Source organism: Palaemon carinicauda, chromosome 8 (assembly GCF_036898095.1).
Source record: "Palaemon carinicauda isolate YSFRI2023 chromosome 8, ASM3689809v2, whole genome shotgun sequence".
In the NCBI taxonomy this organism is placed as follows: Eukaryota; Metazoa; Arthropoda; class Malacostraca; order Decapoda; family Palaemonidae; genus Palaemon; species Palaemon carinicauda.
In genome coordinates, this window is record NC_090732.1 from 125,536,737 (window position 1) to 125,558,871 (window position 22,135).

General features: G+C 39.2%; 1 protein-coding gene across 2 annotated transcripts in view; it reads left to right on the forward strand.

Annotated features, from left to right (window-relative positions):
- Positions 1-5,999: 5,999 nt before the first annotated feature.
- The window catches only part of LOC137645887 (keratinocyte-associated protein 2), a 64,779-nt gene continuing 48,643 nt past the window's right edge, over positions 6,000-22,135 (forward strand). The window contains exons 1-2 of one of the 2 annotated variants that reach the window (XM_068378913.1): positions 6,038-6,145; positions 7,701-7,727. In XM_068378913.1, the coding sequence (XP_068235014.1) occupies positions 6,142-6,145; positions 7,701-7,727 (31 nt within the window). In that variant the 5' untranslated portion in view covers positions 6,038-6,141. Of the gene's footprint in view, positions 6,146-7,700; positions 7,728-22,135 lie in introns of both variants that reach the window. The other variant, XM_068378914.1, reaches the window with a different exon arrangement.

Here is a 22,135-nt window from a genome sequence, read left to right on the forward strand (position 1 = left end):
TTATTACGAACAACATCTCTCTCTCTCTCTCTCTCTCTCTCTCTCTCTCTCTCTCTCTCTCTCTCTCTCTCTCTCTCTCTCTCTCAGTATTGTAGAAACTACTCTCGTTTTTTATGTTTGCTTCCATTGTAAGCTTCTGTTAGCAAACCTTGTAAGAAAAATAACATAAAAGAAAGCTAATATAAAGATGCACACACGTATTCGGAAGAGTAAAACTACTTTCTTCATATAGTTCCTGCAACATATTTATACACACACTTTTATACATACATACATACATACATACACCCATATATATATATATATATATATATATATATATATATATATATATATTAATATATATATATATATATATATATATATATATATATATATATATATAATATGTGAATGTATATCAAAAGCCATTACTAGTCCACTGCAGAGCAAAGGCCTCAGACATGCCCTTCCACTCGCTTCTGTTTCTGGCCTTTCTATACCAGTTTATACCCGCAAACTTCTTAGTTCTTCAATCTATCGTTTTCTCTTCCTTTTCCTACTACTTTTGCAATCTCTAGTGACCCATTCTGTTATTCTTAATGTCCATCTATTATCTGTCATTCTAATTATATGTCCTGTCCATGTCTATTTCTTTTTCTTACATGCTGTTAGAATATCCTGTACTTTAATTTTCTCTCGTTTCCATATTGCTCTTTTTCTACCTCAGTGTTATTCCCATCATTATTCCTTCCATAGTTCTCTGAGTTGTAACTAACATATGTTCTAAGGCTTATGTAAGGCCCCAAGTTTCTGATGTATAAGTTGATGCTGGTAGCACCATCTCATTATATATTTTTCTTTTCAGAGAAAGTGGTAATTTACTTTTCATAATCTCATTTTATTTACCAAAGGCTCTCCATCCCATACTTATCCTTCTTTTAATTTCAGTCTCGTGTCCTTGGGAAACACTTGCTGTCTGTTTTAAGTGCAGTATATTCAATAACGATCTCTAGAGGTTCGTGCATAACTCTTATTATTTGTCTTTTCATTTTCATTGAACATTATCTTAGTTTTACTAATTTTCATTTTCAGTCCCACTTTTCTGATTTCTCTATTCAAATCTTCTGTTATCTTTTTCAATTCCTCCCATGATTCACTAAACACAATTATGTTATCTGCGAATCTAAAGTTGTTAATGCATTCCCCATTAATATTAATTCCTTCATTTTCTCAATCTAAATTTTAAAAAGATCTTCTAGGTATGCTTTGAATAATTTTGGAGAGATAGATATTACCTGCCTAACTCGTTTCTGTGTGTGTATATATACTCTACATATATATATATATATATATATATATATATATATATATATATATATATATATATATATATATATATATATTGACGATCTATCGCTGAGGCATGCGATGTATAAATGTATAAATTTGTCATTTTTGGACCTGAAGAGGTATGAAAATACGAAAGCGCTAGTCCAAGAATTTCGTTTTTCTGATCCTTCCTCCAGCATAGTGACAAATATATATATATATATATATATATATATATATATATATATATATATATATATATATATATATATATATATATATATATATATACATATATATATATATATATACTTTTATACAATTTTAGCATTACTCTCGGCAGCGTTAAGAATGAATCTTTGTTTTCAGAATTGGACAAGTGGGTGTTAGGGGATAATTTCTCAGAACTTCCATTGAAATTAATGGTTGCAGAAATATCTTAAGGATAATGTTCTCGGCCCATTACTTTTATTGTATACACATGTGTGGTTTTCTCTTGAAAATAAGCTTGTAAATCATGCAGATGATTATTCTGTCTTTGTATTGATCCAATCACCTGAATGTAGGCCTATTATTATGTTGAATCTTTTAGTGGGGATCAAGCAACAATTTATGGATGGCGCAGATTATGGGGGATGAAAGTAAACACGAGCATAACTCAATGTATGATTATTGGTAGTCAGGCAAATTAGACTCCAGGCCTAAAATGGTTCAAATGCTTGTTTATTGATTACAGGTTTTATCTTTTATTTTATTTTGTTATGTGTGTTTATTATGATGATGATGATGATGATAATAATAATAATAATAATAATAATAATAATAATAATAATAATAATAATAATAATAATGATAATAATAATAATAATAATAATAATTATTATTATTATTATTATTATTATTATTATTATTATTATTATTATTATGTAAGCTACAACCCTAGTTGGTAAAGCAGGATGCTCTAAGACCAAGGGCTCCAACAGGGAAAATAGCTCAGTGAGGAAAGGAAATATGAAAATGAACTATATGAGAAGTAATGTGCAATTCATATAAAATATTTTAAGAACAGTAACAACATTAAGATAGATCATTTCACATATAACTTATGAAGAGGGACGTATGTCAGCCCCTTCAACATAAAAACATTCGCTGCATGTTTGAACTTTTGAAGTTCCACCTATTCAACTCCTTCATTTGGAAGATCATTCCACAATTTGGTCATCGCTTGGATAAAACTTCTAAAATACTGTGTTTTATAAAGCCTTATGGTGAACGTATGGCTATTAGGATTAACTGTATACTTATTGTTACGAGCAGGATAATACTGTCTGGGAGGATCTGAATGCAAATGATGCTCGGCGCTATGAAAAATCTTATGCAACATGCATCAAGGACAAACTGAACAACGGTAGCAGAGATTAACATCTATATCAGGAATAAGAAATTTAATAGACTGCAAGTTCTTCTCCAACAAATTAAGATGAGATTCATTAGCAGAAGACCATACAAGATAACAATACTCGAAACAAGGCAAAAGGAAATAAATCAAAACACTTCTTCAGAATAGATTGATCACCAAAAATCTCAAGAGACTTTCTAAACAAACCAATATTTTGTGCAATTGGAGAAGAGACAGACCTAATGTGTTTCTTATAATTAGATTTTCTTTAAAGAATGAAGCCTAAAATTTTAAGAGTCGTATAGAGTTTAGGAAACATTATCAATGCTGAGATCTGGATGTTAAGGAGTCACTGACCTCGGCTTACATACAATCATACTTCCAGTTATGTTAGGGTTCAGCTTCATGTCTCATAATTTGCACCATGCACTAATTTTAGCTAGATCTCTATTAAGGAATTCAGTAACCCCTGCCCAGATCTACATTCAGGAGATGGAAAGAAAGTAGCATCATCTGCATATGCAACAAGCTTGTTTTCTAAGTCAAACCACATAATATTATCGTGTATATAATATGAAAATGTGATATTTGAGGAACACGAGGTATCACATTCCTAATACTCACTTTGGTGCCCATCAACATCAACTCTACAATCTATTACTAAAAAAATCAACAATGACGCTAAGATACGACCCACCCACTCCCAACTGTTTGAGTTTGAAAACAAGGTCCTCATGATTAACACGGCCAAATGCAGCACTAAAATCAAGGCCAATCATACGAACTTCCAGACCACAATCGAGGGAATTTTGTACAGCATTGAAGATTGTAAGAAGGGCATCACATGCTCCAAGGTCTTTACGAAAGCCAACTTGTAAACTAGGGAACAGATGATTACCTCCAGCATACCCATTTAGACGTTTTGCCCAAAGACATTTTTGGATGATATGGGAGTTATGGAAATTGGGCAGTAATCAGTTGGACTTGAGCTACCACAAACATATTTATATAATGGAATAACATTATAAATTCTCCAACAATTACAAAAAGAACACATTGCTAATTTGCGGAAAATAACAAATAACTTAGAAACTAAGAAATCAGCAGTCTTTATAAAAAAAAAGGAAAAATATAATTTGGGTCTACACTGCCATAAGTATCACGATCCATCAAGTGAGTTTCAATTTCACGCGACCAAAATTTCCTGCTCGCTGGTTGGTTTGACAAGATAATTCTAACTAATCAGATAGCAGGAAACTTTTCCGAGCTAAAAGGGCAGCCACGCGAATCTGCAAATCTGCCTCACTAAAAAGAATTGACTATAGTTAGTTTAGCCTCAGGAAAACAAGGATTAGGAAGATCGAGTTTCTCACTTCTCAGCTTATTGTCAAGCACATCAACCAAAAGGGTTGCCTTTTCCTCTGGACATTGAGTGACAGATCCATCTGGTTTAAGTAAAGGAGGAACTGTTAAGTGCCAGAGTGCAGATTTAAGGGTAACCCGCGGAAACCCTTGATTGTATCATTCCAGTTTCCAGATATAGGGTTGCAGGCTTGGCTTGCAATACTGGGTTGTTGTTTTTTTCTAACACGAAAGAAGAGTTATCACTTGGATGTTTTGTGAAACGATACTTTAGGCACCATACACAAAGTTTGAGTAATTTTTTCCCATCATACTTCTTTTCTACACCATCTGTGTAAAATGCGAGCAGTTTTAATTCCTGTTAATATTTTGCAATTGTCTTTTTTCAGACCTTGGCTAAAACTGTTCAACCTGTTAACAAGTAAATACAAATATCAACGCAATTAGTTGTATACCATTAATGAGGGTTTGCAATGCCTGAATGCAGTTTTTAAGAAAATGTGGATATATATCTCTTCTAAGATACATTAATTCTGTATTTGTTAAGGGCGTGTAGCATATAGCCTCATTGTGACAACACATTATTATTATTATTATTATTATTACAAGCTAGGCTATGACCCTTCATGTCCATAGGTCAGGCTTTACACATAAGCCTAGTTTTGTTTATAATAAATTATTATAAGACTAGTTTTGTTTATAATAAATTATTATAAGCCTAGTTTTGTTTATAATAAATTATTATAAGCCTAGCTTTGTTTATAATAAATTATTATCGCCAGCTGTCATAACTGAATATTGCAACGGACCAAATGTTAAAATATGTATTTTTTAATCTATTTCTCTCAATTTCTTTTTGGGAATCATAATCCATGTCTAAGGCTAATGTATTGAATAATTCCCGGCACAGATCAAAGGAAATTCAGAAACTAATATTTGTTAGTCCATTTATTTATTGTATCGGTTCATTATCATATATCCAATATTATTATCCCAATATATTATTTGAGTTCATGACTCAATTTGTTTAAATATATTCTTGATAGGCATATTTTAACTAATAATAATGGTAACATTGACGCTTCTTTTATGACGTTTCTACCAACCACAATATTATTGTATTGATAGAAGCGGCTTCGCATTTCGTGCTCGATTTTGGTTGGTGCTCATGGGTGACGTTGGCATTGTTCGTTTGAATAACTTTGACCTGAGAGTCATTATGATGTCGTAAAATTTCAACTACTTTAATAAGTCTATCATCATTGTATGAAAAAAATGATATTTTGAAATAATATTCCTTATATAATGAACTATTTGATACATGTGTTGTCTTTACTCTAAATGGGAAAATGATGAATTAATTTGAGGAATCAAATGCGGTTTTTGGAGAAATATTGATTCATTACATATGATTCTATATGAGATACATTTACAATTTGGAGAGTGAACGATATAACATTGATAAATCATTGCAAACAATTTGATAAGTTCATAATGTTTTAAGGGAATTTCTTATAATAAGCATTTTAATATTCACTAGATGACATCTTTTTTTTTTCTTTTTGACAATTGTTGATATCAGGTATGAACATCTTACCCACTATGAATTTCTTATGTTCCACAAACCTCTGATTGTTTAGTGATACAAATGAATAAATTTCCGTATTAACCAAATGAATATGACAGTGCAGTACATACAAGTTTGCCCAGCTTCAATTTTGTTTCTTTTAAGCATTCTATTCTCTTTTGACAATAAGCGTCCTAACAATTTTTGTGTTTTGAAGAAAATAGTTGAAAGTTTTAAGGTATAGATATATTCAATATTTTATGATACTTGGAATTTTTAAATATAAAAGTAAAAATATCATTAGATATATCATATATTCAAGATATTTTAATTGACTATAACTTGAAATTTCAAATATTAAAATATATAGAAGCAACCTCAAAATTTTATCATGTCTATCATTCTCATCTGTCATAGCGTAGAGACCAGTGGGTAAAGTTGTCAACACGTCGCCTATTTTACCAGGTTAACTGCTTCTCTACCAGAGGAAATACCGGCCAACATGGGTAAATTATAAATTTTCCAATAGTGGATATTTCATTTGTATAGGTTTGCCATTAGGAGTTATGAGAGCATGATATAAAAAAGGTGTTACAAGAAATATTTTATGGACGTGATCCTCCCTTGTGTTAGCGATTTTGATATTGTCAAATTTCCAACTTTACTTTTAGGTGTAGTGTGGCGACTATCAAGCCATTGAAATACGTAAAAATGATGTTACTAAGGTTATTATGAATCATAAGGTATCTTATCCTGAATTTTCACGCTTAGACCTGCTAGTTAAGCCAGCCTACACTATCTTAGGAAAATTGTGGATCTTTGCACCCCCTATGGCATACTATACTACCCCATCATTTACTCCTTACTAGGCCATCGTAACAGGAACATGAAAATGAATAAACCTTAGGAAAATGAGAATCCTTGGTATTTGGTTGGTACGGAACAAACAAAATCCCGAGTTCCCACTGGGGTCTCCCATTATCGGTGTGTGTATATATATATATATATATATATATATATATATATATATATATATATATATATATATATATATATATATATATGAAGTTATTCATTTCCGACAGGAACGAGTGTCATTTTCGAAGAGGACGGACCTTTTTTTACAGTAAAAAGTAGTTTTTTTCCCCTAGGTTACATTACCCTGTAATAAACTACAATAATACCAAAATTTCAAGAGTAAAGACTGAAAACAAACATTTAAAAAGGGAAACAAACACAAGAACACCACCTAACATAAGGTTCCTCACCTAATCTAACCTAGGAGTCGTATCCTTGCCTACATAGGTTTCAAGGCAACATGCATAAACAATACAGAACAAGTAATACCTAAATGAATTTAAGTACAGTATTATTTAAAACCTTCAGAAGCTATTTCTTCAAGTACTGTACCATGCAGAGTATGTGATGAGCATTTACGATTGTATGAATATTGGTACGTCCTTCAAAATCATATGTGATGTTTTGTACAAACACAGTACTCTCAGAATCATAAGTATATTAACTAGTATACCTATGGCAGTATTAATACCAAAAATTATAAAAGGGTCAAGATGGGAAGTCGTGCCCCTCGATACATTGTATATCGTCTTGAAAGTTGAGACCAAAGTACCTTTGATCTTGCATACAACATATATGGTATAGGGTCCATCGCTTGAATATTCTGACTTAGGGCAAGACAACAGCAAGCATAAACATGGACTTCGTTACCTTCCCCATTGTCTTTACACAAAAGATACTGTAAATTATATGCTTGCACGTTGCATTAAATTAAGATGTACAAATATGATAGAGTAATGTAGTACTGTACCGTATTAAATAGAGATGTGCTTTATTACTAATGAAAAATTCATACAACTAGGTTGGTAGTGTTGGATTGAATTGTAATTAGAAAAATTAATCAGATGCTATAACATAATTTAGTATTGAATGCTTTAATAGATTTTAATTGATCATATATTTTGGGTAAGTTTATGCTTCTAGAAAGCCTGTATATTAAACTAAAGAATAATTTGTTTTTAATACAGTTTAAAAATATTGCAGGTATCAGTTATAAAGAATCCGAATTTCGTAAGTACAGTACCAGAAAGAGGAAGTAAGTCATTGTGCACAAAGCTTCACCAGAAAATATAAATTCACCTTTTGCTACTTATTGAATCTAAGCCTCATACAACAATATTTGGGAATCTGCAAACTGCCAGTTTTTTGCCTCCTAGAAAATGTCATTTGCTAATGAGGCGCCATGCAATGTTGTGCTCTGCAATTGTTGTTTTTGTTTCTTATCACCAATGAGATCTCTTCCTATAATTCTTCATAGTTTTTTTTTTTTCTTTTTTTATATTATTGAAACGTTAATTAAGACTCGTCAAATTCGCTGCTGAAATTTACAGTGCCACCAACAAATGAAGGTTGCTTATATCGATGAGGCTGTGGGTCTTGTACTCTTGATAAAAATATGTTAAGTTTCCGTGTTTTTATGCATAGTTTTCAAACTTTTATAAGTTCCTAAATGATTTACAGATAATCAAAATTACAACATCTGGTAGACAGATGTATTACATATTTTTAGTAATGGTACAAGGCTTAGTTTTACAACACTTTATCTGCAAAGGAGTGCCGTTATTTCACTGAAATTTTCTCTTGCACATTTTGTAGTTAAAACAATACAGTATTGATTGTGCTTTTATTCTACGTATGCCTAAGCTTTAGCTTACATTTATACTGCATTTTGTTATGAGCAATTTTTTTTTTAATTTCTGTTATGTAAATGATAGAATCTTGTGAAGAGAGCAGCTGAAATACAGATTTTAATAAATTTGTTACCATGGCTGAACTGAAATAAAGCATTTTAAAGCCATTTTACTGGACAAAGAAACTTAATACACAGTTTTAGTGTGTGAATTGAATGATTAAAGAAAAAATAATTATCAGTTCAATGATCACTTTCTTTTTTTATATTACCAGGTCATTTTGTTGTAAATAGCTATAATACTATTTTATATACCAGTACAGGTATTTATTTATCTTTTCAAAGTTTCATGTTTTAATAAGGATTGAGAGATACCTGTACATTATTTTTTTTATTAATTTTTATTTTGATAGGCTAATCAGTTTCATAAATTGAATGTTTAATTTAGTATTCTGTACAGGAGTATTTCTATACGGTATTCAATATTATTTATGAATTTTATTTGTTCCGTAACTGAAATATAAACCACGCTATTTACATGGGGTAATTACTTCGGCGTAGCTAAATGACGAGCCATAAGAATTTTAACGAGGGTTCACTACCCTACCGCTAGTTAGCGGGGGGTAGGGAGGGGTAGCTTGCTTAAACCCCCCCCCCCCCCCCCCCTCACACACACTAGTGAGTGCTTCACTTCACTTTTGGCTCGGATGGCAAGTGGACGTGTCTGCTCCCATCCTCGCTTGACAGCCATTAATGCTTTTGTCTTTTTCTTATACTTAATACAGGTATATATAAACATTCTTGGTGTTTATATATATTTTTGTGTATAGAATATAGTAAGTTTTCTTTTCAGTGTTTGTGCTGTGTGTGTAATGTATGACAACGAAGAGTGTAACCACGGCATAGCGCTAGGCCATCGCCGTTTCACTTCATGGTGCGCGGCCTTTCTACTTCTAGGCCACCACGGTTGCACTTCATGGAGGGTGGTCTCTCTTCTCGATGTCGTTTACCTCTTACTACTACAGTACTACGTACTACTACTCGGAAGCTTCTTTCCCGTTGCGGGCTGAGTTGCTATTCCGTTTTATTTGTCTCAATTATTTTTATGAATCTAATTGTGTTTTTAACTGGTCAGCTTCTAGGAACACTCTCCTTCGGGGGTCTGTGTTTCTTACTTTGGGATCATTCAAAGTCAGTTACATAATTATAGTTGTTATAATTCTGTTTTTGTTAAAGTTCTCCGCCCTCCCCCTTCTCCCGCGAGTGTCAGTGGGGGAGGAGGGCGCATACCTAACTTTTGTTCTTATGTTTTACTTTCCCTCGGGGTTACTCTTCGGAGTTCCACCCGGGGGAATTTCCGTTAAATAATTATTTAAATTTATTTTCCCAGTTAACTATGCAGTTTCTTCGTTTGACTGAAGTGTGCCAACGAAGCAGAGTTGTCCTGTTTATGCCTGGGGAGTCTGCTGTCGCTGCCGTCTCTCTAGGACATCGTCATGGGCGTTATCCCTTCTCTTAGAAGTTCTCCCGTGACAACTGTCAGCTCTTCAGTTCATCCTAGAACGATAAGGAGGTTTGCCTCCAAGGGTAGTTAGTTAACTTACCTTCTTACCTTTTTCCTGGTCCTTAGGCGGTTATGCTCTTGGGGCTGAGCGACCGCCCTTGTAACCATGCTCAAGGGGCTGGGCGGTTACAAGGCCAGACCATGGAACTTCAAGCGACTATGCTCTTGGGGCTGAGCGGTCGCTTCTGTAGCTAGGACGCGGCACGCTCTTCACCTTCACACACAGCTTATGTAGGCCGCAGCAGTTTCACAGCAATGCTAGCGAGGCGCAGGGACTCCTTATTCCTTGAGTACTTACACACTCAAATATTGAGTCCCTGGGCGAAGCCAAAAGCCAGTATGGCAGGGACTTACCACCCTTCCTAAGGGTTGAGTCACCCCATGTAAATAGCGTGTTTTGTATTTCAGTTATGGAACAAATGACAAATTCGTAGATAATTTATATTTTTCCTAGCTATTTACACATATTTGCCCGCCAGCCCTGTCTCCCGGGATAAATCCTACCTCTAAGTAAAGTGAAGCACTCACTAGTGTGTGTGTGTGTGTGTGGGGGGGGGGGGGGGGTTAGCAAGCTACCCGTCCCTACCTCCCGCTAACTAGCGGTGGGGTAGTAAACCCTCGTTAAAATTCTTATGGCTCGTCATTCAGCTACGCCGAAGTAATTACCCCATGTAAATAGCTAAGGGTTGCATAGTTAGGAAAAATACAAATTATCTGCGAATTTGTCATTTTTCTAACAGGGTTATGCTCTTTGTCTCAAAGTGGTAGCGATAGGAGTTTATATGTGCCTCTGTGTTTTACAGAAATACAATGCTTTTACTTTTTTCAAATTAAATTTAAGGTAGGTATGATATCAGCATAGAGGTTTTTTCACTGCATTTATATATCAGAAATTGGGTGGAAAATGTAAAATTTACAATCTCTTTGAGAAAGAGTTTTGGTAAAGCTAAACTAAATTTCCATCAGAAGGTGGATAAGTTTTTATAGATGAACTTTCGCAAAGATTGGGACCTCATTATTGCTTCGTAAGCAAAATATTGTTGGAAACTGCAGTGCAGTCACTTTGAATATACTGTAGTTTAGACCAAAGAGTAAACCAGAAGGCGGAGTCTGGCAAAGAATTTCAAACGTTGGTAGTTAAGAGCAAATCAATGTGAATTGAGCTGTCCAAGAAGGTTAAAGTCCACTTGGGTCAAGTTCTAGTGTGAATATTTGTTACTATTGCTCACCATCTTAACATGTTGCTTCTAACAAAGATTCATGTTTTAGTTTTCCATACGATAAGTTTTTGCTACTCCTAATCATTTCTGATTTTAGTAATACTGTATTGTATTAAAGGTTCTTTGGATATGCCATGTTTTCAATATTAAACTTACCCGATAATCATGTAGCTGTCAACTCCGTTGCCCGACAGAATTCTATGGAGGGATACGCCAGCTATCACAATACTAGAAGGGGGTGTATTTACCAGCGCCACCTGTGGCCAGGTACTCAAGTACTTCTTGTTGACACCTCCTCAATTATTCCTCTGTCGTGCTTCCGGCAAGACGTTCTGGGATACGCTTATGTTCTTGGAGTATTTTCACGACTTTGGTGAAGTATTTCTCTTTGATTTCGGCTGTCGCTTTACTGGAAAACTTCTATATTAGCTTAGTTAGCTTTTGGAATTAATTTGATTAATTTTGGTGACGAGAGAGTATGAACTCTCGTTCACCTTTCAATGGCCGACCCTTCCCTTAGACGGAAGTGTTGGTGTCTAAGAGAGTATAGACTCTCTTTCTTAATTTTGCTTAACAAAGTTATAGATTTATTTTATATCTCTCCGCCTCTTATAGGCCTCTTCGATTAACTTCCTTTTATTATAAACTCATTAAAATTAATTTTTATATTTGTTTATTTTCGACCTTCCTAATAGTAGGCGGTCTTTTACCGAAGTTAATAAACTTTGAGCCCGTCATTTCGGTTTTACCTGTTAACATATTATGCTATTTCCGCCACAGAGTTTGAAAGATTTTCTTTGACAGTCTCGTACTGTTTTCAAAGCTGAACTAACGTTTTGTTTTGTCTCTGCAGTTGTTGACGTTCAGAACGTTCAACTTGCACTCTATCGTTACGATAGAGAAAGAATGTTCACGGTTTCACGTTGCAGTAAGAGTAACCGTGTCTAGCGTTTTGTTCATTCTTTCTTAACTTAATGGTTTTGATCCTAATAAAGGAACTTTTCAGTTTTTTCCTTTAACAATAATATGTTTTTTACGATATATATGATTGGGCTCTTCTCTCAGGTTCTAAGTCAAGAGAGAGAGAGAGAGAGAGAGATGGAGACGGAGGGAGAAAGAGGATAAACGTTTCATTCAAGCCTGCCAGGCGTACGAGTAACGTCATTATCGATTTTTGCTCTTCTCCCTAGTCTCTTTAGGGGAAGAAACTAAACGTTTCTAGAGTGATCTAGTGTTTAGTCTCTTTCCAACCACTGATTTATCTTTCATTAGATTTTTCTGTTACATTGTAATTCTGTTTTCGCAATTACTAACTTTGAGAAAGGATAGAATTGCGTATTTCAGGTACAAACCACTTAAGTTTCGAGTTCAGTGAAATAAGTGCAAACAGAAATCAAAGTGTTAAGTGATTAGTGCGTGAGGGTACTTTTGTGCGCGCCAGTCGTCCTCCCAGTCCGGGACCTCTTGCAAGCTCCCAAGCCCAGGGGAGAAGCAATGTCGAAGGGCATAAGGGTTCAGCAGGCCTTGATCGGCGCACAGAAGTATTCTCGGTGGTTGTGGGCGTGTCTTACCGAGACCGTCACTCCCACCCGCAGACGATTGAGCCCTTATTTTGCTCGTCTGCAGAAGAGATTAGGGGAGAAAATAAAGGCAGAGTAACGCTGGTCTCAGGTCTCAAGACTTCTTAAACGTTAAGTCCAGACCTATGCCAGACGTACGAAGTTAAAGTTCACAACCCGAATGCAGTCGTTGGGTTAGCTCTGACTCTCCTAAGTCATCAGTTGATTACACTCCGACTTAGAGGAGTAAGGTTCTGCCACAACAGATCTCTGCTGTTAAGGCTTTACCTCAGCAGAACTTAGTGTCTGCCGACCCCAAGTTAACTCTACTGCAGTCCATACAGTCACAACTTTCGGTCTTGATGCATGAGTGTCGGGCTGAGAGTGTTGCACCGCCTGCACTCCCTCCACCTGTTCTCGCTGCACCTGTGCTCGCCCAGCCTGCACCTGCTCCGCCTGGTCGCAGCACCTTCTGCCAGGCGTACGATGTTGTGAACTCTACTACAGTCCATGCAAGCACAGTTTTCGGACTTGATGAGTGAGTGTCGGGCTGAGAGTGTTGCTCCACCGCCTCCGCCTACACTCCCTCCTCCTACACTCGCTCCGCCTGATCACAGTACCATCTGCCAGGCGTATGATGTTGTGGACTCTACTACAGTCCATGCAAGCACAGCTTTCGGACTTGATGCGTGAGTGTCGTGCTGAGAGTGTTGCACCTCCTGCACCTGTGGTGCACCAACCTCCTGCACCCGTTCAGCCTGTGCTGCACCCGCCTGCACCGGTGGTGCACCAACCTCCTGCACCCGTTCAGCCTGTGCTGCACCCGCCTGCACCGGTGGTGCACCAACCTCCTGCACCCGTTCAGCCTATGCTGCACCCGCCTGCACCGGTGGTGCACCAACCTCCTGCACCCGTTCAGCCTGTGCTGCACCCGCCTGCACTCGCTGCACCCAGTCGCAGCTCCATCTGCCAGGCGTACGATGTTGAACCACTTTCGGAGTTTGCTGTTCACAGTGTTGTTCAGCCTCAGCCTTCTTTAAGGCAACCCTTGCTTTGGGATCAGGAGAGTTACACTCTTCCTCCTCCTCCCCTTGCTGCTCCTCCAGTGGTGCAACTCTCGGTTGGGGTACAACAACCTCTCCCCTCCGTGAGTCTGTCTGCTCAACCAGCGCTGCACCGAGTTCAACCCTCATCTAGGCAAGCTCATCTACACCATGCACTTGCGCCTCAGGAGCCTCAGCTTGCTAGAACTTTACCTTGTTCTGCGCAGCCTCAACCTTCTCATGCTCCACCCATCTCTCAGGAACAGGAACGGACTACTCCGCCTCCGTCCTCCGCTCAGCTGGTACAATCCTTGGGTGCAACTCTTGCTAGGAGTCAACCTCCTTCACCCTTGCACCTGCCTTCTGCTCTGTCTGTTGTTCAGCCTATGCAGTCTGAACCTCAGGTTTTCCCTCAAGTTGAGGAAACCTCTGTTGTTGTTCCAGCTCGTTCTGACTCTGCTGTTCAGCATACCATGGTTTAAACCCCATGCAAGCATGCATTAAGCACTCTAGCACTGGTCATGGAATTTCTGAGAAATGTTAAACGCCATGCACACGCTCTGCTTTCCTTTCAGCAGGCTCTGCTTACAGCAGGCTCTACTTCCTACATGCTCAGCATTCAGCATGCTCTGCATTCAGCATGCTCTGCATACAACATGCTCTGCATACAGCATGCTCTGCATTCAGCATGCTCTGCATACAGCATACTCTGCATACATCATGCTCTGCATACCTTACCGCATGCTTCTCAACACATCTTGGGTTGTTGCCAACTCACTAGACTGTCAAGCAGTTTCATAACGTTGCCTTCTAGTCTGCTGCTTTGCACCAGTGAACCCTCACTCAGAGAACTTAGCTTTTCTAGGATAAGGTCCCTGTAGATGAGAAAGTTCTTTTCTCCCTCCTTCTGATATTCCCTTGAGGACTCTGTCATTTGGAGGGAGCCTTTAGCTGCATAACCTCTTATGGACTTTTATTTAAGCATAACATGCTTACAGGGAAGGTAATGGTTACACTTCAGCCGCTAATCCCGTCTGTTACCACACCTGCTCCCATAGACCTTGAGCTGTGTTGCATGACATGCAGTCCAAGCTTAGTCCTTGTTAGAGGATTTTTTGTTTACGGAGTCAATGTGTCACGGGGAAGACGTTCAACAACCAACAGAAGGGACTTGTTGTGACGCAGTGGGCAACCTCAGCAACCCGTTAAGGAGTTGTCTGTACGACCCAGACAGTCTAGACAGAATCGGGTTGTCACTGTACTTCCTCGCTTGCCCATGATTGACAGTTTACAGACTGTGCAGCAATATCATGATCTTGTGTCCGGCTCCGTCAGACGACTGGCTTTTAAGAGCTTCCTCAAGTCGTCGCTGTCTGGAGATTTTCAAATGGACTATGGATCTGACCAAGGAACTGGGCCTCCTGGTCAATTTTGAGGAGTCTCAGCTCGTTCCATCCCAGACCATTGTCTCCTTGGGTATGGATCTTCAGAGTCGAGCTTTTCGGACTTGTCCGTCGGCCCCAAGGATCTTCCAAGCCCTAGAATGCATCCAGAGCATGCTGAGAAGGAACCGATGCTTAGTCAGGCAGTGGATGAGTCTAACAGGGACACTTTCATCGCTGGCCCTGTTCATCGAGTTAGGGAGACTCCACCTCCGCCCCCTTCAGTATCATCTAGCTGCTCACTGGATAAAGGACATGACGCTAGAGACGGGCTCAGTTCCTGTTTCCGAAGAGATGAGGTCTACTCTAACGTGGTGGAAGAACAGCATTCTTCTCAAGGAAGGTCTACCATTGGCTGTTCAGTCCTCCGACCACCGTCTCTTCTCGGACGCATCGGACACGGGCTGGGGTGCGACACTGGACGGACAGGAATGCTCGGGAACATGGAATCAGGAGCAAAGGACACTTCACATCTATTGCAAGGAGTTGTTGGCAGTTCATTTGGCCTTGATAAACTTCAAGTCCCTCCAGCTTAACAAGGTGGTGGAGGTGAACTCCGACTACACCACAGCCTTGGCTTACATCTCCAAGCAGGGAGGGACTCATTCGAGGAAGTTGTTCGAGATCGCAAGGGACCTCCTCATTTGGTCAAAAGATCGAAAGCTCACGCTGGTAACGAGGCTCATTCAGGGCGATATGAATGTCATGGCAGATCGCCTCAGCCGGAAGGGTCAGGTCTTCCCCACAGAGTGGACCCTTCACAAGAATGTTTGCAGCAGACTTTGGGCCCTGTGGGATCAGCCAACCATAGATCTATTCGCTACCTCGATGACCAAGAGGCTCCTCTTGTATTGTTCTCCGATTCCAGACCCAGCAGCAGTTCGCGTGGATGCCTTTCTGCTGGATTGGTCCCATCTCAACCTGTATGCATTCCCGCCGTTCAAGATTGTCAACAGGGTACTTCAGAAGTTCGCCTCTCACAAAGGGACACGGCTGACGTTGGTTGCTCCCCTCTGGCCCGCGAGAGAATGTTTCACTGAGGTACTGCAATGGCTGGTCGACGTTCCCAGGACTCTTCCTCCTAGAGTGGACCTTCTGCGTCAACCTCACGTAAAGAAGGTACTCCCAACCTCCACGCTCTTCGTCTGACTGCCTTCAGACTATCGAAAGACTCTCAAGAGCTAGAGGCTTTTCGAAGGAGGCAGCCAGAGCGATTGCCAGAGCAAGGACGACATCCACTCTCAGAGTCTATCAGTCTTTATGGGAAGTCTTCCGAAGCTGGTGCAAGGCCAATGCAGTTTTCCTCAACCAGTACCAATGTAACCCAGATTGCTGACTTCCTGTTACATCTAAGGAACGTAAGCTCCCTATCAGCTCCTACGATCAAGGGTTACAGAAGTTTGTTGGCAGCGGTTTTCCGCCACAGAGGCTTGGATCTTTCCTCCAACAAAGATCTACAGGACCTCCTTAGGTCTTTTGAGACCTCAAAGGAACGTCGGTTGTCCACTCCAGGCTGGAATCTAGACGTGGTCCTAAGGTTCCTAATGTCATCAGGATTTGAACCGCTCCAATCAGCCTCTTTTAAGGACCTCACATTAAAAAACTCTTTTCCTCGTGTGCTTAGCAACAGGTAAAAGAGTAAGTGAGATCCACGCCTTCAGCAGGAACATAGGTTTCACATCTGAAACGGCTACATGTTCCTTACAGCTCGGTTTTTTGGCTAAAAATGAGCTTCCTTCCCGTCCTTGGCCTAAGTCGTTCGAGATCCCAAGCCTTTCCAACATGGTGGGGAACGAACTGGAGAGAGTACTTTGCCCAGTTAGAGCTCTTAAGTACTATCTAAAGGTCAAAACCATTACGAGGACAATCAGAAGCCTTATGGTGTGCTATCAAGAAGCCTTCTCTACCAATGTCTAAGAACTCAGTTTCTTACTACATCAGGCTTCTGATTAGAGAAGCAAATTCTCATCTGAAGGAAGAAGACCTTGCTTTGCTGAAGGTAAGGACACATGAAGTGAGAGCTGTGGCTACTTCAGTGGCCTTCAAACAGAACCGTTCTCTGCAGAGTGTTATGGATGCAACCTATTGGAGAAACAAGTCAGTGTTCGCATCATTCTATCTCAAAGATGTCCAGTCTCTTTACGAGTACTGCTACACCCTGGGTCTATTCGTAGCAACGAATGCAGTAGTAGGCGAGGGCTCAGCCACTACATTCCCATAATCCCATAACTTTTTAACCTTTCTCTTGAATACTTTTTATGGGTTGTACGGTCGGCTAAGAAGCCTTCCACATCCTTGTTGATTTGGCGGGTGGTCAATTCTTTCTTGAGAAGCGCCAAGGTTAAAGGTTGTGATGAGGTCCTTTAGTATGGGTTGCAGCCCTGTATACTTTAGCACCTTTGAGTTGATTCAGCCTCCCAAGAGGAACGCTGCGCTCAGTAAGGAAGACGATCTTATTAAAGGCAGAGTAACGGTTCAAGTCGACTTCCTTACCAGGTACTTATTATTTCATTGTTATTGTGGATAACTGATTATATGAAATATGGGATACTTAGCTATCCTTTAATCTTGTACACTGGTTTTCACCCACCCCCCTGGGTGTGAATCAGCTACATGATTATCGGGTAAGTTTAATATTGAAAAATGTTATTTTTATTAATAAAATAAATTTTTGAATATACTTACCCGATAATCATGATTTAATCGACCCTCCCTTCCTCCCCATAGAGAACCAGTGGACCGAGGAATAATTGAGGAGGTGTCAACAAGAAGTACTTGAGTACCTGGCCACAGGTGGCGCTGGTAAATACACCCCCTTCTAGTATTGTGATAGCTGGCGTATCCCTCCATAGAATTCTGTCGGGCAACGGAGTTGACAGCTACATGATTATCGGGTAAGTATATTCAAAAATTTATTTTATTAATAAAAATAACATTTTTGACCGAAGATTATTTTTTGACAATTATTTTTTATTTGAGATCGAGAGACTGGTTTTTCTGATTTTGCAAAGAACACACAACTTTTTGTTTTGTATTTCCTCCCAGGAGTGTCCTATTTCATTACAACTGATCATTATTGGAAGGTAACCTCACTCTTCTGTTGTACTTGAAACCATTATGTTATTTCCTTATTCACAGACAGCCTCCCCAGTCATGTAGATAAGGTGGAATTTTATGATATTGAATCCCATTTCTGTATCAGATTTCTTGGGATAAAGAACTCTGTTCACTTATCAACTGAACTGGGAAACAGTATGTATGTTCTGATACAAAACTTACTGTCAGATGGACATAATTGGTTGGCTGTGGATATATCTATAAATCCTCAAACACAAGAGGAGAAATCATTATTTCAATCTTACCGAATATTCGCATGCCAATGCTTAAAGCGCCAGCAATCAACAACAAAAAAGGGAAAATGGTAATTGATCAAGGATTTAGCTTACACCCATTAGATCTTTATACCTTCTTATCACCAGATGTTGGTACTGTGCCATTGTAGTATTGTACTAGCATTATTTACACTTGTCGGTTTGCTGTGTGCCATGAGTGGATGGAAATCTTTTTGACCATCTCCAAGACTTCCAGATTCAATGTCTTTCTCAGGATTACTCTACAAATAAGGCTTTGCTGGCATGGTATCATTGTCCTCTATTGGTTTTGTTTGTTGTATTTAGAATTTCAGAGGGATGTCATCCTTCTTCAGATTCTGTATTATGCTGATCTTTGCAAGACTTGGCTGTATAGCATCAAGCATGATCTTTCCCACGGTTATCCCTACATTAAGGGGTCGGTTGCTTAAAATACCCTCTTCTATGACTTAGCAAAGGCATCTTCTCCTCCCCCATATCATACTTCACCTTATCTTGCCATCTAATGCTCTGCCTTTCTCTTGATCTTCCCTACCTATCAGGTTCCTCCCAAGCCCTCCTCACTCTCCTCATCATCCATCCTCAACTTGTGCCCACACCATCTCAATTGTGACACTCTTATCACCAATGTAATCTTTACTACTCCTGCTATTCTTCTTTTTTGGGGTTGAAGTGCCGTGAGGTCTTCGAGGACTTTCCTGAGTTAAAGGCTAGAACAGGGAATCCCAAAATGCCTAAGAAATATTGCCACCCTGCTCTAAGGCCAGGGTATTATTATTATTATTATTATTATTATTATTATTATTGTTACTTGCTAAGCTACAACCCTAGTTGGAAAAGCAGAATGCTATAAGCCCGAGGGCTCCAATAGGGAAAATAGCCCGGGGAGGAAAGGAAATAATGAATCTACAAGAAAAGTAATGTGTAATTGTACTGTAGTCAGTTTCTGGTTCAATGTTAGCGTTCATTATTCTGATTGATTTCTAAACTTTTAAAACTACAAAATCTAACACTGTCTTCCATTGGTGATGGTGCCAATTAGTTGCTCATATGCTACAGAAATCTTTTACTTGTTTAGTTCTTTAGTTAATGTTTATAATGTGAATGCTGTATCGATTGGCAAAACTGTTTTGAATGTAGACAGTGCTCCTATTTTATGAAACCAACATGTGAAGATGAAAAGGTGCAAGTATGTAGTGAGCTAGTAAGCTTGGGAAAAGTCGTTTCTAATTTTTATTGGCAAAAGCTGGTTCCTGAAACATAGGGGTTATGAATATTGGGTAAGTTTTGAAATGATATTTTCATATGAAAATTTTATTATTGCCTCTTTCTGATAGAAAGGCTTTTGTAACGAAACAGGTTTTTTTTGTACCAGCTCTGTATAATTGTTTATTTTAGGAGTGTAGGTACCTGGAGGAGAAGAGGTTGAAACAGGGGCTCCTTTTATGATTTATTATACATAGTATTCTTTGCCATCATACAATTTGATGATTTACAGACCTGAGCTTCGGCTGCTAGGTATGAGTAATCAAGGAGTGTATAGCAAATACATATGCTATGCATCAAAATGCATCTATTCTGCAGTTTGAGTATCAGCTCATATTGGTGAGCACTTATGAGTATAGTAAATGTATTATCAGCACCTGAAATTTCCCTTTTATGAAGAGCTATTTGGAATACTCTTAGCCTTGTGTGGCAGGATGATGGAAATGGTTCTTCGATAGTTTTGCATATAACATTGGGATAGAAACAACAGATCATAACCTTTGTAAGTTATGAAAGATTTCTTTCGGTTGCTCAACTTTTGAATAACAGGATTAAATATGATTAGTCAATGGAATGCAATATTTTTATGAATTGAGTAAGTCTAAATCCTGGAGTCACTAAATGAATTGTTCTAAGAAATTAAATGGCTGTACAAGAAATACTTACCTGTATTATTATTATTGCTATTATTATTACAAGCAAAGCTACAACCCTAGTTGGAAAAGCAAGATGCTATAAGCCCAAAGGCTCCAGTAGGGAAAAATAGCCCAGTGAGGAAAGGAAACACGGAGATAAACATAATATAAGAGAAGAATAAACAATCATAATAAATGTTTCAAGAACAGTAATGTGACTGCGCCGAGTAAGGGTGTGAACTCAGAGGCAGATTGGAAACGACTGAGTTATATTATTGTCGAACACTCTCCTTATATACAAAATCTCAAGGCAACAGGACATAACAAGTTCACAATACAGACAATATCACAGAGGAAAAACCAGACATGAATTTTCATGTTCGTTTTAGTGCGAGGGAAGAGAAAAGATACAAGCATAATATATACAAAAGGAATTATGTACAATTGTGTGAAACACGGTTGGTACATGGCTCCCCCCCTAAAAATTACATACTGTACATGTTAAATAGGGTGTCCTGATCTAGAGAGGCGAACTGTAGGCGGGTCATCTGGCAGAAGATAAGCAGGTTTTAGACGATCAATGGAGACCCAGTCTTCTTTGCCCCGAATGTTTAGGAGGAATGCTTTCGGACTGCGTCGGATCACAAGGAAAGGGCCCGTGTAAAGGGGCGTTAGTGGTGGCTTGCTGGTGTCGTTGCGCAGGAAGACATGCGTTGCAGAGTGCAAGTCTGTTGGTATGTGATGCTTCGCTGGGGGCTTGTAAGTCTGGCGGCACGGAGTAAATTTTCCCATGATGTGATGTATGCGCTGGAGATCGTCGGAGGAGGTTGTAGAAGGAAAAAATTCGGCAGGGACGACCAACGGGTCGCCATACACCATTTCGGCTGCCGAGACGTCGAGGGCGTCTTTAGGAGTGGTCCTTAGTCCAAGGAGGACCCAGGGAAGCTGAGTAAACCAGTTGCAATCCTTGCAGCGGGACATCAAAGCTGCTTTGAGGGTGCGATGAAAACGTTCAACCATTCCATTGGCAGCGGGGTTGTAGGCCGTTGTCTGATGTAGGGTGATGCCCAGGAGATTCGCTAATGACGTCCATAATTGAGAGGTGAAAGTGGTTCCCCTGTCAGAAGTAATATGCTCAGAGATACCGAATCTTGAAATCCATCCAGAGAGTAAGGCAGATGTACATGAGGCGGACATTGCAGTTTCCATGGGAATGGCTTCAGGCCAACGAGTTGAGCGGTCGATGACGGTAAACAGGTAACGATGTCCTTGTGATGTGGGTAGGGGGCCTACAACGTCGACGTGAATGTGTGCGAAACGACGCTGAGGTTGAGGAAAGGTGCCCACTCCTGAATCCGTGTGTCGATGTACTTTAGAAGTTTGGTAAGAAGTACAGGCACGGACCCAATCCTTAGCATCCTTAGAAATGCCGTGCCTAATGAACTTTGCCTTCAGCAGACGTGCAGGATGTCCTACAAGCTTGATACTCTGGATCCTGTTGCTGGGCTTCAGCCAGGGCGTTGTAATCCAATCCCAGTTGAACGGCAGCCAACGTGTTTCTTGACAGGGCATCGGCAACGGGATTCATTTTCCCAGGGACGTATTGGAGGGTGCAATTGTATTCAGCCACGGCGGAGAGATGTCGGCGTTGACGGGCGGACCAGGCGTCAGACTGTCGAGTGAAGGCGT